Source organism: Argiope bruennichi, chromosome 7, assembly GCF_947563725.1.
Source record: "Argiope bruennichi chromosome 7, qqArgBrue1.1, whole genome shotgun sequence".
In the NCBI taxonomy this organism is placed as follows: Eukaryota; Metazoa; Arthropoda; class Arachnida; order Araneae; family Araneidae; genus Argiope; species Argiope bruennichi.
Window position 1 is genome coordinate 18,082,781 of NC_079157.1, and position 15,664 is coordinate 18,098,444.

At 28.6% G+C, this 15,664-nt stretch overlaps 1 protein-coding gene across 2 annotated transcripts in view; it reads right to left on the reverse strand.

Annotated features, from left to right (window-relative positions):
- Positions 1-15,664, reverse strand: part of LOC129976279 (midasin-like) — a 263,355-nt gene that overhangs the window by 55,444 nt on the left and 192,247 nt on the right. Inside the window, exons 42-49 of one of the 2 annotated variants that reach the window (XM_056089763.1) lie at positions 12,932-13,175; positions 11,616-11,772; positions 10,922-11,038; positions 9,215-9,293; positions 8,946-9,078; positions 7,182-7,324; positions 6,508-6,624; positions 4,480-4,664 (exon numbers count right to left, since the gene is read on the reverse strand). In XM_056089763.1, coding sequence (XP_055945738.1) covers positions 4,480-4,664; positions 6,508-6,624; positions 7,182-7,324; positions 8,946-9,078; positions 9,215-9,293; positions 10,922-11,038; positions 11,616-11,772; positions 12,932-13,175 — 1,175 coding nt within the window. The remainder of the gene's footprint in view (positions 1-4,479; positions 4,665-6,507; positions 6,625-7,181; positions 7,325-8,945; positions 9,079-9,214; positions 9,294-10,921; positions 11,039-11,615; positions 11,773-12,931; positions 13,176-15,664) is intronic. The other variant, XM_056089764.1, reaches the window with a different exon arrangement.

Consider the following 15,664-nt stretch of genomic DNA (forward strand, 5'->3'; position numbering starts at 1 on the left):
TAGTATATATTCCTGAATTCCTACTTTGAGTACAACTTTTATATATCACCTATTAGCTAGATTTTGAAGCCAAAGTGTTATCAACCTTTTTTTTTCCATTGTTTCTTACGAAGCATGGAATATACATTAAAAAAATATTCCTGACATTTTAGTATATTTTAATATGTAACAATAAAAAAAAAAGTCTTTGAAATGAAAAATTTTCTACTAGAAAACTAAACAGGAAAACAACAAAAATAAGAATGAAATTGTGACTCAAAATTAACTTAAAGCTTGTGTTTTCAATAATTTTTAAAAGATTTTTATTTAAATAAATGTTTTAATTTAATTAAATTAAGCGTTAATGGGTTAGGAAGAAGATTAAATAATAATAATAAAAAAATAATAGCCCAAATCCATCAACTGTTGTTTATAATTTTTGAATTGTATGATTCCAAAAAAGTGATATAAAAAAAAAGGCGTTTTTTGAGGTATCCGACAAGATTGAAAAGGTGCTTTTTCAGATCCCCCCCCTAAATGATCTCTGAAAATAAAGCCCAAATTTTGTAGATTCTAAAACATATTTTATTTTAATATAACTAAGACAGAACCATAGATACAGTAGCTTCAATAATATACAACAAATAAATATGAAATCCAAAACAGTGGTATTTTAAATCAAAAATGAGTAATTTATTTTATTTTGGCTTAAAATTCTCCAAAATAGTATTTGATATGTTTATATAAACTCTCCACCTACTCAGCTGTAGCTTGCTTACTTTTAGCATTTCTGTTAAAAAAGCATGAAAATTACATTTGTTTCCAGCACAGTTAAATGAACTAATTTACAAGTAAAATATATAAACATACTTTCTGAAGAATGAATATTTCATTGTGATTGATTCACAGAAAGATATCTCAAAATCAATTCAATGAAATTTCATAAAATATTGTAGACATGTATCCAAAACCTTTGAAGGTGTCATCAACTCCAAATTTTAAGATAACTTCATTTAGACATGTTTTACAGACACTTTAAATTCACGACATAGAACAAATTTTGACAAAAAATCATTAATGGCAACTTCAAAAGCTCATAAAATTTTTATTCATTAAAATAATTTTTATCTTGTGGTATGTTATATTTTATGTATGAGTTATATATAGGTGAGATAAAAATTAAATATTTCCATTCTTTTTTAACTTATTCTGTTTTTCCTAACACTGAAAAATTTGCTAAATTTCCATTAAATAAGCAGTTTTTGTTTTTCAAAAATTAAAGTTAATGAGTGTATTTTTTTCTTCTAATAGTGACCTTTCAAGTATGTTTTAGCTATCTGGTACAATAAAAAAGGTTTATGTATCATTTTTTAAAAATTCGTCTCCAAACCATTCAGATTGCATTAATTTTCTTAAAAAAAGTGTTAGCTGAAAAAGCATAAACGTCCACACAAAGAAAATAATCTAAAATATTTAAAAAATATTCAGAATTTACTTTGGCCTACAATCTATACAAATAACAAAGACGAGTGTGCATATGTGTTGCTCTACAAGCAAGACCATCTGACCACAACTACCAAATTTGGTGCATATCTACAGCGGGAACATGCACTTCTGAAAGTTTGCCTTTTCTTTGAAATTTTAATTAGATTTTAATTAAAAAAATTAGAAACATTTTAATTCATAAAAATTAAGCAGAATTTTTATGATAACTTCCAAACATATTAATAGACTAAAATAAGTTCTATAACATTTCAAAATTTTAAAGATTACCTTTTTAGTAATGCAAATTTAATCATTCGAATATTTGCAATGAAAATCCCCTCCCCACCCATTTTTAACATTGTTGTCCTGAAATTCAAACTGTTTTCATTGCTTTATCAACTATCAAACCCCATAGAATTTCTTCCATTACTAAAAGCTAAAGAAGAAAATTTCTGTTTAATATAAGTGTAATGTACAAGACAAAGGAAAATGCTAAGTCACAAAATTGTGAAATTTAGAAGATAGATAAACCAGATATTTACGTTTTTAATAGGGATAAGATACTATTATGAGGAAGTCTTTATTAGAAAGATTCATATGCATCATAAAGAGAACTTAACTAAAAAAAACTCCAACAACAACATAGTTTTAAGTTAAGAACCTGAATTTATAAAAAACGTTTTATCTGCAACCAATACTTAAAACGTACCAATGGATTTGGCAATTAAAGTATTCCACTATTATTTTAAGGAAATAAAAAATAATTGCCACATGCTCAAAACTACAAAATTTTTCTTATTATAAATAATAAAAGAATATGCAATAAATTTCTTATAAACAAAATGACAGAAAGATTTGCAATAGATTACACTGGCAATATAGAAAGTAGTAAGAGGGAAAAATAAATAAATAAAAAACTTCTCATTACAATTTTCTTATTAAATGCCATACAATCATTTAGATTACAGAACAGAAAATGCCAAACAGAAGCCTTTTCTTTTAAATTCTGTTTTATCTTATATACAATTGCCACAAATTAAAATTTTATCTTCTCTCGTTGCTCAGAACAAATGGAGTTTAATTTAATATATCACTGTCTAATTTTTCACAGGGGCTTTTTTTTTTTGTTTAAGAAATAAATATTCACAAAGTTTCCAACCTGTGAACCTCAAGTCCTGAAACCAAGGATATTTATTTATTACAAGCGCACAGAGGATTAACTATAACACCATTAGATCTCCAGCCCTCCAATTTTTCTGAACATTATAGTTTAAAAACATAAGTGCAGAGCATGAGTCAAGATGAGTAGTCTCAAAAATTTGATGTTGTCTGCACAGAGGACATGAGGGAGAGTCACAAAGCTTAAGCCAATACAAGTAAGTATGCGGGCAAACAGTCCTGGTCTGTAGTAAAGAGGAAAAGTGCCACAGCTGCACTTCTAGGAAAATCTGGGATCAACTGTGTATCCTCAAGAATGAGGTCCATGGCCTATGGACAGAGTCACATAGTGCTCTCTGCTTTATCCAAGGAGACATATCTTCTTTTTATCAGGTGTTGGACTGAATGAAATGAGAGGCTTTTCAAAGGTCTCTGTAGGACTCCTGCACCCCTTTTGACCAAAAAGTCGGCAGTCTTGTTGTCAGGAATCCCACAGTGAGCTGAGATTCACTGGAAAGATACAGAGCTTGATGTTGAGAGTCCCCTGCATTCCTGTATATGGGTATTATTTGTGTATTGTCTATTTAAGTGTATTGTAAAGAAGAGCAGACAGGAAGTCTGACAAAATAAATGCTCTGCAGAATGACGAGGGGCGGAGAGCCAGTTACTTTAAAGCTATATAAATAGCCTCGATTTTACCTTGTAATTTGTGGAATGAGCACCTACTGGTGCATAGCATCAAATAAAAGATCACAACACACACCGGCTCCCGCTGTTTTCATCGTTAAACATTGATCCATCCATCTATCTATGTAATAGTTCCAAGGATATCACAACTTATAAACGATTGCAAAAAAATGAAACTGGTAACAAAATTACTTCCACATTTCAAATCTTCAGAATCCAATATATATTATATTTACTAGTCTGTTTATCATTCTTCTGCATGTGGACAGGCTAACTCAAAAATGCATCAATCTTGAACAATGGAACTTAGTATATAGTCTTAAAATTCAAGTTGTAGATTTCTACAAAATTTACTAAAAGGAAGTTTGCCTCTATGTATGTCAATATGGTAACTGAAAAATATGAAGAACTATAAAAATGGAGTTTGATATAAAGATTTATCTTCAGAATTTATACACCTATATCAAATTTTTAACAAAATATATCAAAAGAGGAATTTTTTATGGACATGAATGTGAATGCAACAACTCAAAAATGGCACAATTTAGATAAACTTGGATTTGCAAATCAAGTCAAAATTTTGATCTAAAATGCACAATACCGTGTTTCTACATTAAAAAGTTGGGGAGGGAACATTCATGCTTATGGATTGCTCTGACATTTGAGAGTTTGCCACTTCCCATTCTGTGTGAGCAAAACTCTGAAGATAGAAGGTGAACAACAAAAACGCTTATTCTTTAAGTTGATGAGAAACACAAAGGATGAACAATCCCATTGCTTGAAAAAGAATATTTAAGACCTTATAATGAAATATTTGATTAGCATTTAAATTGTAGTAAGTAATAAGTATTTAAGGAATTTTGCTTTACATTTCTCATGTAGAATTTTAGTAAAGTAATTCTATTTTCATTTTTCCAGAGAACAAAAGAAGAAAAAAAATTATATCCTTCTAAGAAATTACATATATTTAAAAGAACTTAAATAATAAAATTTGATATGATTATTTAAAATGTTAGTTATTATTATAACTGTTTGAAATATTTAGATTTCTTATATATGTTCAATAATATCAATGAAACATAAGAAACTATCTAATAATACAGAACAAAATTTACAACTATTTAATAAAAAGAATTACAAAAAGTGAAAGCAAATGTAAAAATAATTCACCTAACAAGATTCTTCAAATGACTCATGAAATATGAGAAAACAAAAGCATGTTGTTTCACTGCTGCACAAACTGAGTTATGACGATAATCAATACTAGTTGGCAACAGAGATGTAAGAGGAAGACATAAATCTTTATTTAAAGTTGGGCATTTTTGAGCAATCCTTCTTATGAATTCAGTAGTAACCTATAAGATAAATAATTATAAATAAGTTATATGAATAATACAGCATGGGATAAAAAGATATGAGTAATTTAAATCTATCAGGATTGTTTATTTTAGAATATGGATTTTATAAAGAAAATCCCACAATGATAAATGATTTGTACTGCATCATCAATAAGTTAATATAAAATATATTTAAGTTAATATAAAATAAATTAAGAACCATTTGAGTAAAGTATATATATTTTACAATAATGTATGAAAGTGTCAAGAAATGCATATTCTTCTTCTCTTTTGCATTTTTGAACTTGATAAAGTGGTTTCAATAATGACAGAATAAAAAATTACCTTTCTTTATTCAAGACAGGGAAAAAAAAAATCTATTTAGCAAAAAAAGATAGAAAGAGAATAGAAAATAGAAAATAATAATAATAATAGAAGCATTGAATAATTAGGGTTGCAACTCAAAACTAGAAAAATAAATAAATTACCATGTCTTTTTCCTGCACATATATTCAAGATATGAGGAAATGCATGAGTAGCACTCATGTACAAGTTATAATGCAATATGATTTTAAGGTGTGGAAAAAGCAAGCAAAGGAAGCAACAATTTAGTATTATTCAAAATAATAGAATATTAAAAAAAGGTTTATATACAGAAAAACTCTTTATTTATTATCTAGAATTTAGAAAGACAAAATTTATATATTAAGGGGGGGGGTATATTTCCTCTCATGCTCTTTAACCATAAGTCGCACAAAATTAAGGTCTTGGGTAAAATAAAACATTTTTGTTATAAAATTACATTCCTGATACAATTCCTTTAATAATTACTTAACAATAACAACAATAAAACTTACATTTTTTTTTTTTTTAAATCTAATCATTCTTTGAAAATTCATGTATTTGGGCATCAATTTCTGCAGATTTTTTAGCCATCAACTTCATGGAATTAATCCTTAACAAATAAGGTAAGACATTTTTGTATGGCCATAACTTACATTTTTTAGCTATTTCATTTTCAGGGAACATATTGAAAATATTTCCAACATATCATTGAATGCAGTTAAAGACGAATGCGATGAAACAAGTTCAAATGCTCATAAAAATTCACCTTTAAATGATTATTCTTTAACTACAAACTTCGAAACCGGTTTATTTTCAGAAATTAAATTTGATGCTTTTACATTTGACATGCCATTCCTTTTCGATACTATGACCATTATCAATGTTAACTCTTTTGAGCTGGTAGGCAGTCTTATATGTTTTTCTCTTTTGGCATGACTAATAAGTGTCTATTTTCTCATATTATTTAGGTTCTGATCTTCTTACAAAATGAGCAGTATGCAACAAATTAATGTTGCGGATCTCCTCTAACCAATTAAAAAAAAATCAGGATTTTTTTTTTTTTTTTTTATTCAGCCAATTTATATTAATACGGATTTGAGCAGTTCTTTGCTTTAAAAATAGTCTTTGATCTGCTTAGAATAAGATGACAGTTTCTCAAATAATAAACAAACCATTCAATAAATCAAACATGGTAGACTTAACACCACTGCATTTCTACGGTAGATTGAATGTTCCCACCAGAAAAATGCATTCTATTCTTTCACGCAGTTACAAAAGCCCTGTGCATGCTTATTCGCTGCAATTCAGGAATCTCATGGAAAAAAGAACAACTGCATCGCAAATCAAAACTATAAAAGAAAAATAGGAAACAGAGTAGAAAATGGGCGAGTTTTTGCATAACACAATCACAAATAGAATCGTGCAGTTTTCGTAAGCTATGACTACAATTTTTTATTCTTGTAATTTTTACAGATCGGCATTTTTTAGATGGGGAAAAAATAACTGAGAAACTTGCCATTCCCTGCATTTTCCCGGTTTTTATGAACATTTTCGAATTTCCCTGTGTTTTCTCGGTGGCGTGGCAATCCTGGACAGCTTTGTAATTCGGCCAACATTTTAGTCTCAGAAATTGCTGCATTCAATAAAGTATATTTATGTTATCAAATTGATAACGCATAAGTAAAAATAACTTACATTGAATATATTTTAACATTTTATCATATCAATATTTTATAAAAGAAAAGACAGTAAATATGCTTATTTTATTTTTATCATAATTTATTCTATCCTATTGTTCTTACAGTAAGAAGTTTGCTACAATAGCAATTTTCACTACTATTATATACAATCATTAAACAGTATTTTATCAAAAATTAAAAAAAAATAAAAATATTAACAATTCCAAGATATTTACTCATTTAAAGCTACTAAAGGCAGACATTATAAATTTAATATTTAAATAAGAATAATTTTAAAAATTATACATCACTACTATTTTTTCAAAAGTTTACATTAATTATTATTTATAATTCATAATTAAAAAAAGATAATCATGATATTCTAAATTATAAATCCTTCTATGCCTTTTCATTCAAAGCGCAGTAAATATTTGATATCTGTTAATTATTTTTTATAAAGAAAGTACAGAATTAGATGGGAAGGGGGGAATATAACTATTGAGATTTTTACCAATTTACTGTTGCCGTTGCCAGTATACCTCATATATACTGTCAAGCCAGCCTGTATAAATGCTGATTTTGTATCAACATTCCTTTGAATAAGCTGAACATACAAAGAAACAGCACTAAGGAAATCACACAGAGAAAATGAACCTGAAAAATAAATATATGATGTAAATTGTTCCAGAGATTGATTTTTTATTTATTATTTAAGTTTAAAAAAAATCATGAGAGAAAAAAGAGAAGAGTATAGAGAGTCATACTAAAAAGCAATTATTACATTATAAAAATTTGTTTTGTTATTAATTATGGACGACAGAATCATAATCAAAAGTTTTTTAAAGTTTATCAGATAAATTACTTTCAGTTTGAAGTAACTGGATGTTTTGAATAAACTGTATCATATCTATACCTGTTTATAATTTTATTCTATATAATTACAATTATTTTAAAGTTAAACAAAAAAGATTAAAACCAGAGCTATTATGGACAAAAAAGTTTATGAATGAAGGCAGTCAACATGAAAATTAGTGAGCTCTTTTAACACTTCTCAAAAAGTAAAATATTCTCTTTTTTTCCCCCTAAATTAATAAAATCAATGTTTTATAAGCATTTCTTGTGGTAATAATATAGAGCTAATATATGAAATTTAGAATGTGTTCAGTATTGAGAAAAAAAATAAAAAATAATGAATTTAAACCTTAGTTTATTGCAATTATATTGTACAAATTTTATAAAATTATTTTGAGAATTTTTATATGGCCTTTTAAAATACATACCATGCATATAGCCATATAATATTATATATATATATATATATATATATATATATATATATATATATATATATATATATATATAATTGACATACATTTTTGAATTAATAAAAATTATTTTAATAATGAAATAATATTTTTTAAAAATATTTATTAACTTACATTTTTAAGCATTAATATTTTGTTAATAAACCTAATAATGCAGTCCAGATATATTAAAATACATATTGCATTTCAATATTCATTATGAAAGATGCAGACCAAATGAAGAATCAGCATGCAAACCTACTGTTACTGTAAATTTGATGAAGTATATTTAAAAAATGTATGCATATAAGCAAATAATCTTTAGCTTAGGAAAATTAACCTCCTCATTTCGAACACACTTTTCACATAAAGAAGAGAAGTATATAAAATTTGGTATACAGGTGTAAGAACTAAACTGTGTATTCTTATCAAATTTTGAAGCAAATCTGTCAAAGGATTGTCCATCTGTTGGTATATATCTTTCAAAACATGCAAATAACTCACAAATGCATTGTTAAAGTAATGAAATTTGGTATTTGATTTTATGATTACAACTTTATCTCTTGTCAAGTCTCGGTTTCAAATGGAAGGGAAAAAAAGGCACCAAAAATACATATTTTCATGATAGATTTTGTAAAATTGCTAGAATAGTACCAAACACCTGTATTTTATAACTATCATACACAAATGCCATGCAAAGCATTCGTGACCTTATAAAAGTCAACAAATTTTATATGAAGGCAGGAGGTTAAGATCTTCATTACAGAGTAGGCAAAAAAGAACTTTTCACTACATATCTAAACTACAGAGAATTTGACCTTGACCAATTTAGAACGCATCGGGTCTGAGTATACCGCAGGTATCCAGGTGGATTGTGGTTTTGAACTTGTGATTCTCCACTCACTAATCTTTTGCAATAAAACAATATTTATAAATTTCCATGTAAAACAATACAAAGAAAGATATCTTACCCATGTCCTCATACATATGATTGTGCAATGTATATAAATGATAAGTCATAGCTGAGTGGTTCAGGCCTTTGCATTGAGTAAGCAAGCCTAAATTCAGGAGAGACCTCCATTGTAAAGCATCCACATTAACTGGCTGGATCGATGCAAAAAACAAAACAAAAGAATATAAATAAATAATAACTTTTAAATAAAAATATACAGAAAGAAAATTTTTTGAAAAGAAAATCTATGAAAATACATAGAGAGAGAAAAAGACTGTAAAAACTTACAGTTACATAAATTTCAACACCTCTGTTACGCATAGCTCGAGAGATTTCTCCATTTCTGGGATCCAAAGTCAAAAATATTCTTTTTTCAAATAAAAAGATCAAAAAGTAAAAATTAAAAAAATAAATATTGATATTAACATGAAACTAATTTCTTATAAAAAGTAAGAAATAACACATATGGTAACAGTGATTTTGCAACACATTGATAAATAAAGACAGAAAATGCACATTTGGAAAAGTAATAAAATTTGATCTTTTGAAAAACAATGATCTATTTCAGCAATAAATGAGAAATTATTAATCATCTACAAATGGACTTAGTGAAATATCACAAAAAAGGCTTTCCAAATAAAGTAACCGAATATGTATATAAAAAAGTTTTACTTTACAAAAAGAATCTCCATCACAAAATTTTTGGAGAGTAATTTAATTCAGAAGGGTTATATTATATAAGCATATAATTTTTGAATTAGAAGGCAGTTTCGGAGACAGTGAAGAGACTTTCGATTTTTTAACTTCGTTTTATTTCTGTCCTAGGCGACATGATTTTTTTTGCACAAGCAGAAGCAACGAGCACAACACACAACATGATATGAGGAAAAGCTGATGAAAATTTTATTCCTGTGAATACCGCGAGATTTTAATTGGGATTTTCATCATATGTCAATCATAAGCAAAAATCATAGGGATCTTTTTAAAAAATGTGCTTAGCTGGACAATATTTTATCCCTTCACTCAGAGTGTGGGAACCACTGACTAAAGCATTTTCACAAAGCTTCAGTTGAATTAATTAAATAGAAAAAGTGGAAGGAAATAAGAGAATATTTTAGAATGAAGTTACAATGGGCTGAATTCAGATAAAACTTTAAAAATTAATTAGAACTGAAATTAGAGTTTAAAATATCATTACACACACACATGTTAATTCACTGACAGACTCAAATTGCAACAAGGGGGGAGGGAAGCAAAATATAGCAGACTTTCTTTAATCCTACACTCCCACCAGTCTGATGCCTTTGTTGGAACATGTTATTAAGGTGATGACCAACTCTTTTATGTTAAAATTTGAAACCATCCTCCTTTTAATATAAGACTTACCTGACAGTGCCAATACTCAACACTTAAATATAGTAATTTTTATCAAACATATTGTTAGCTCATTTTCCGCAAGCAGAAAAATATGCTAGTGCATAATTTAGTGATGCCTATATGATTCTCTAAGGTCTCGACACTCTATAATTCGACAGGTTCCAATCTTATACTTGTTGGAACTAAAATTGCAAATAATTCTGTTATAGAAAAAATAATAATAGTTTAGACCTCACTGAGTGCATTCGATTTATTTTCTAAGAAACAAATTTTTCTCCATAAAAAAATAACAAAACCTTTATATAGATTATAGATAAGGATGTGATCAACAAATCAAACAAACAATTCCAAAAACTGAAAAGTGATCTTACTAAAATAAATTATGCATACATAGTAATATATCAGAGTTATTTGCAGCAAATTCTTAAAACACACACACACACTGTACTTCAACGTCCTTTAAATAAAATACAGTTTTTAACTTAGGAGAGAATACCCTTTGATGGCCTAAAAAGTATATTTTTGATTGGTGTATATTATATATATAATTTTAAACTTAAAGCAAAGATAAATCACAAATAAGTTGAATGTTTTAATATTTTGATGAAGACACATTACCTGAAATCAGGATGAGGAGTAATTGTACGCAATTCTTTTCCAACAACACCTTGCTCAGTAATAGTAAGTACACCATTTGGTTCTAAAAGTGAATTTAATCTGTCCAAAACAGATGGGCTACCAAAAGAAGACAGGAAGCATGATTCATATGCATTTGAAAATACCAATATATCAAAAGTTAAAAAATATATATATCAGTAAGTTTATTATTAGAAAGATGATAGGAAGAGTAAATTATGCTAAGCAAAATGAAGAATGTAAAAATGAAGTCAAAATTACAATGCACATTATTTAATAAAATTAAAATAGAAACAAAAAGAATGCAAAAGAATAATAGAGATTATCTAAAAGAAGATTAAAAAAAAATATTTGAAATATAACTATAAAAATAAATCAAGATAATGTTAATTTCATAAAGCCTTTAAAGCTAGAAAGATACACCAAGTTAAAAGAAATAACTATAACAGAAAAAATTAGGTAATGAATAATTATTAAAACAGCAGACAACTACTCACGCTTAGTATTTAAATCAAATTTTATACAATTTAATGCAGTTTTATGTTATTCAATTGATTACTTAATGTGATTGAACTTATGAAAGGCAGAAAATATAATAAATACATTAAATTCCAAACATTACTATCAAAGGCGAAATTTATTATTTATAAAATATTTTTAAAATAATAAATATTACCTGCAAAAATTAGCATCATCGACCAGAAGCCAATGGCCTCGAGTAGCAGCATCAATCAAAACACTGTCAACCCATTCAAACTGTCCTCCAGTTGATGAGGAGCCCATATTGATTTTCTTACCCAGATCATTCAAAATTTTTCTGCAGTTAGACAACACTGCAAATAAAAAGGGAAAATATATAATGTAATAAAAAACAAACAGTACCTTAAATAATCAATATATATTATAATAAAATTTCAAATAAAAGTTTAGAGAAATTTTAATGGAATCATTTATCTCAGTTTCATAATTATTTTTAAAGATTTTTATCCAAAGTAAAATTATTGAAGTTTTTTTTTTCTTCTAAAAGTTTAATCCATATTGCGTACCTGTGCTTGTTGTTCAAATCACTAACAGTGGAACTGATGCACAAATCCAGAAGTAATAGACTGGCATTATCTTTTAAGCAATATATACTATCAGTCGATTAAATAAACATATAATTGATACCATCTCTTAAAAAACAACAAATGGTAAGATTATTGTTTGAGAAAGAAATTTTCCTTCATTCCTTTGAAGCAATGAGAGCTTTGACAAGGTACTAGAAGGGCAATAACTCTTAGCTTGGCTCAAAGTAGATGAGAGAATAACAGCAGGTAGGAACTAAGCACCACTGAGATTCTTGTAAAGAAACAGAAGCTGAAATAGTAGCTATGTACAAGCAACAGAAATGACAATCAGGAATTGCTCTGAAAATCAGGTTTGGTGTTACCTCTGAATCATTGCTACCATTCAGAAAATTAGGATTAAGTAAAAGAAACAGGAACTTCCTTACAGTGTTTTCTGATACATATAAACATAAATGAAAGATTAAAAGGATCACAAGCATGATTTGTCTATATCCAAGACTTCGTGCATTCTAATCTTTATTAACACTAAAGAAGAATGCATGTTTATGTATTCAGATAATGAAATTCTAAAAGCCAAACCATTAGATCTAAAACAGTAAAAATAATGTATTTTAAAAGGTAAAAATGTGCACTTAAAAAAATTTTTTTTTTAATTAATGAAAAATGAAATGAAGTTTCAATATTTTCCTTCATAACTTCCAAAACAGAGAAATAATTTTTACATCACTTTAAAATTCAAAATAATTATTTTTTACTATGATATTAGTCTAGTTACTATGATTTTTTTTGTCGATGTTTACCTAATTTCTAGACATTTTTTCTGTTATAAACAATCTTTTCACTGTTATAAACAATCTCAAATTGCACGTACACACTCTAATAGGCAAATAAATTTAAAAAAAAAAAAAAATTAATATATACACACCATTTTTTGTTCTAGGGATATGCAGCTCAGACAGGACATCAATCAAATCCAGCAAACGGCGTGCTATCACTTTTAAGGAAGTGTTTGATTGTATGTTAGACAAGAAATGTGCATGAGCTAATATATCGTCTAGGCGATTAGTTGTGTGACCTATGGCAGATGGATGTATACAATGAAGAACAGCTGCTCGTACAACAGGCTCCAGATCTTGATCAATTAATTCAAGTTTTCGATTCAAATCAACCTGTAAAAGAAGAGAGAGAAAAAAAAAGTTAAAAATAATGGGAAATTATCTTTAAGTAATAACAAAATCCTTTTTCAAAACTTAGCAACATTATCTTAAAAAAAAAAAAAAAAAAAATCAACTAAGATTAAGAACAAAACAATTCTGAAAGTCAATTCAGAATTCATAATTATTCAATTATGAGACTGAAGATTAGAATAATGATAAATCCATCTCAGTAACGAGATTAATAAAGAAAATCAAGCGGCTTTGCACCTCATCACATGTAATCAATATCATTATACAAAATCTCTTTATTAAAAACGGGTTTTTGAACGCCATTTTGAATAATTGTTCAGTGTCATTTTTATTTCATCGCATACCGTATGTGGAATATAAAAGAAAAATATTGTAATCGTCAAAAAAATTCGAAATCAGATTTTGTCGAATCTTCAAGGTCTCCTATCTTCCAGGAAGAAAAACATATTTTTGGAATTATATACCTGTCTGAGAACATGATAACTCCAGAGTGTTTTGAGCTAAATGGGTGAAATTTGGCAAGTGGTCTCTACAGCAAATTTGTACATTTCTATCAAATATTTAACAAAATCCATTCCATTCAGAGGAAGTCTGCCTGACTGATTGTCCGAGTACAAGTGAACACGATAGTTAAGAAAAGTAAAAATCTATTATATTGTTACGAAATTTCCGGGTTCGTTTGGATAGTGGAAGTAATATGGTGTGGAGAACGCTCAATCAGCAGGCGGCAGTAGAAAAAAAAAACAACGATATTTATTTACACGAAGACACACAGGACAGCACAAAGACGACAACTATATACAGCATAGGCGAACACAATTATCTTCAGCCGCGAGACATGCACACAGCAGCACACAATAAGACTCTACTTCACACAGTAGCGCACAGCTTAGTTCAGCACCAGCTTGACTCCGTCGCCGCTCCGCTAATCTCTGGAAGGCCAGTTCTTTACCGTCAATTCCGACTACTCCCTCTGTCGCTTCCGAATACTCTTCTCTGGCCGCTGCGGCTGCCTCCTTTTATAGGTCTCAGGAGGTGGGGCTAGAAGCCTCTCAACCAATCAGGGACGTTCGAGGCGTATCTCGGTTCATAATGGACGGATCGGGAAAATTCTCGATGTTTCGGGGTATAATCTATTTTGGCGCCAAAGTCGCCAAGCTCATGGACCTCCGACGCGACACCCGGACTCCGCCTAATACAGATGACTGTAAGAAAGATGTCTTTCTGATGATAGAACCAACTATGCTGGTAAGCCGCATCACAGATTCGTAACAATATTATATATATACTAGCCGCCTTTGGCGACCAGCCGGTTCGCCAATCTTAATGTTCGTTTAAATTTTAATAATTAAATAGGTTTAACCGGAGTTTAACCCCCTTCTTCGCCAAGTTGCGATAACGCACCAAAGCTGGCAATCTTTATTATGCACTATAATTGAACATCTGCTTCTTTGCTTTTGAACATTTCGCAAGGCCGTTGTTTGCGATTTTTAAAAATTTCGCCAAGCAGGGGATAAAACTCCGGTCGTACCATTAAACATTTTACGCAATTCCAACTTTAATAGATTCTTCAGCAAAATATTTTAAAACTTCAAATTTTGATAGTCATATAATTCACTCATAATATTATAAAGGCCTTCAGTTATAGCGTGATATATATCTCTCTAATTTTCTGTTACCCTTCGTAGAAATTATGCTTTAAATTACAGTGTAAATGATTAATCTGCAATTAATATAATATTTTTTACTGAAACAAAGCATTTTTTTTAATAATATGATTACTGATAATAGAGTCACTGAGCGTTTAAACTTTATGGTCACTAAAGAATATCTTTCTTAATTTATGTAATATCTCAAGAATTTGTCAACAAAAATTTCTCAGATTCATCATGAACAGATCGATTCATTAACAATGTTTAATTTTAAATGCATCAAACACTAAGAAAATAAAATGAATCGTTTAAAATAATCGGTCGAAAACAGGTTTAAAAAAATCTACTTAAAAAACGATGTACTTAAAACTATAAGCATATACAAAAAATATATAACTAACATAAATACATTTTACTTACAAAAGCATGCAACTAACCTAAAAATAATTTAAATCGTCCGTTGGTTGTCATGCCAACAATCAGAACAATGCGCATGCGTGGATTTTCTTCGCCAGTTACGTCAACGCAAATGCGTAAATTTTTCTACGCCAGTTGGGGTAACGCTATGCAGATTAGACATTTTTAATTTCCTTTATTCTGTGTTATTTTAATTCAAAAGTACTTCAGAATGAATGTGAAACATGGATTAATTAACAATGTTTAATTTTAAATGCATAAAACATTAAGAAAATAAACAGAATCGTTTGAAATAATCCGTCGAAAAATGTTAACCCTAGCCTAATTACTGTTGGGAGAAAAAAACAACTGATGCCTTACTTATTTGGCGATGGGGAAAATGGAAGATTTTTTTGGCGGAAA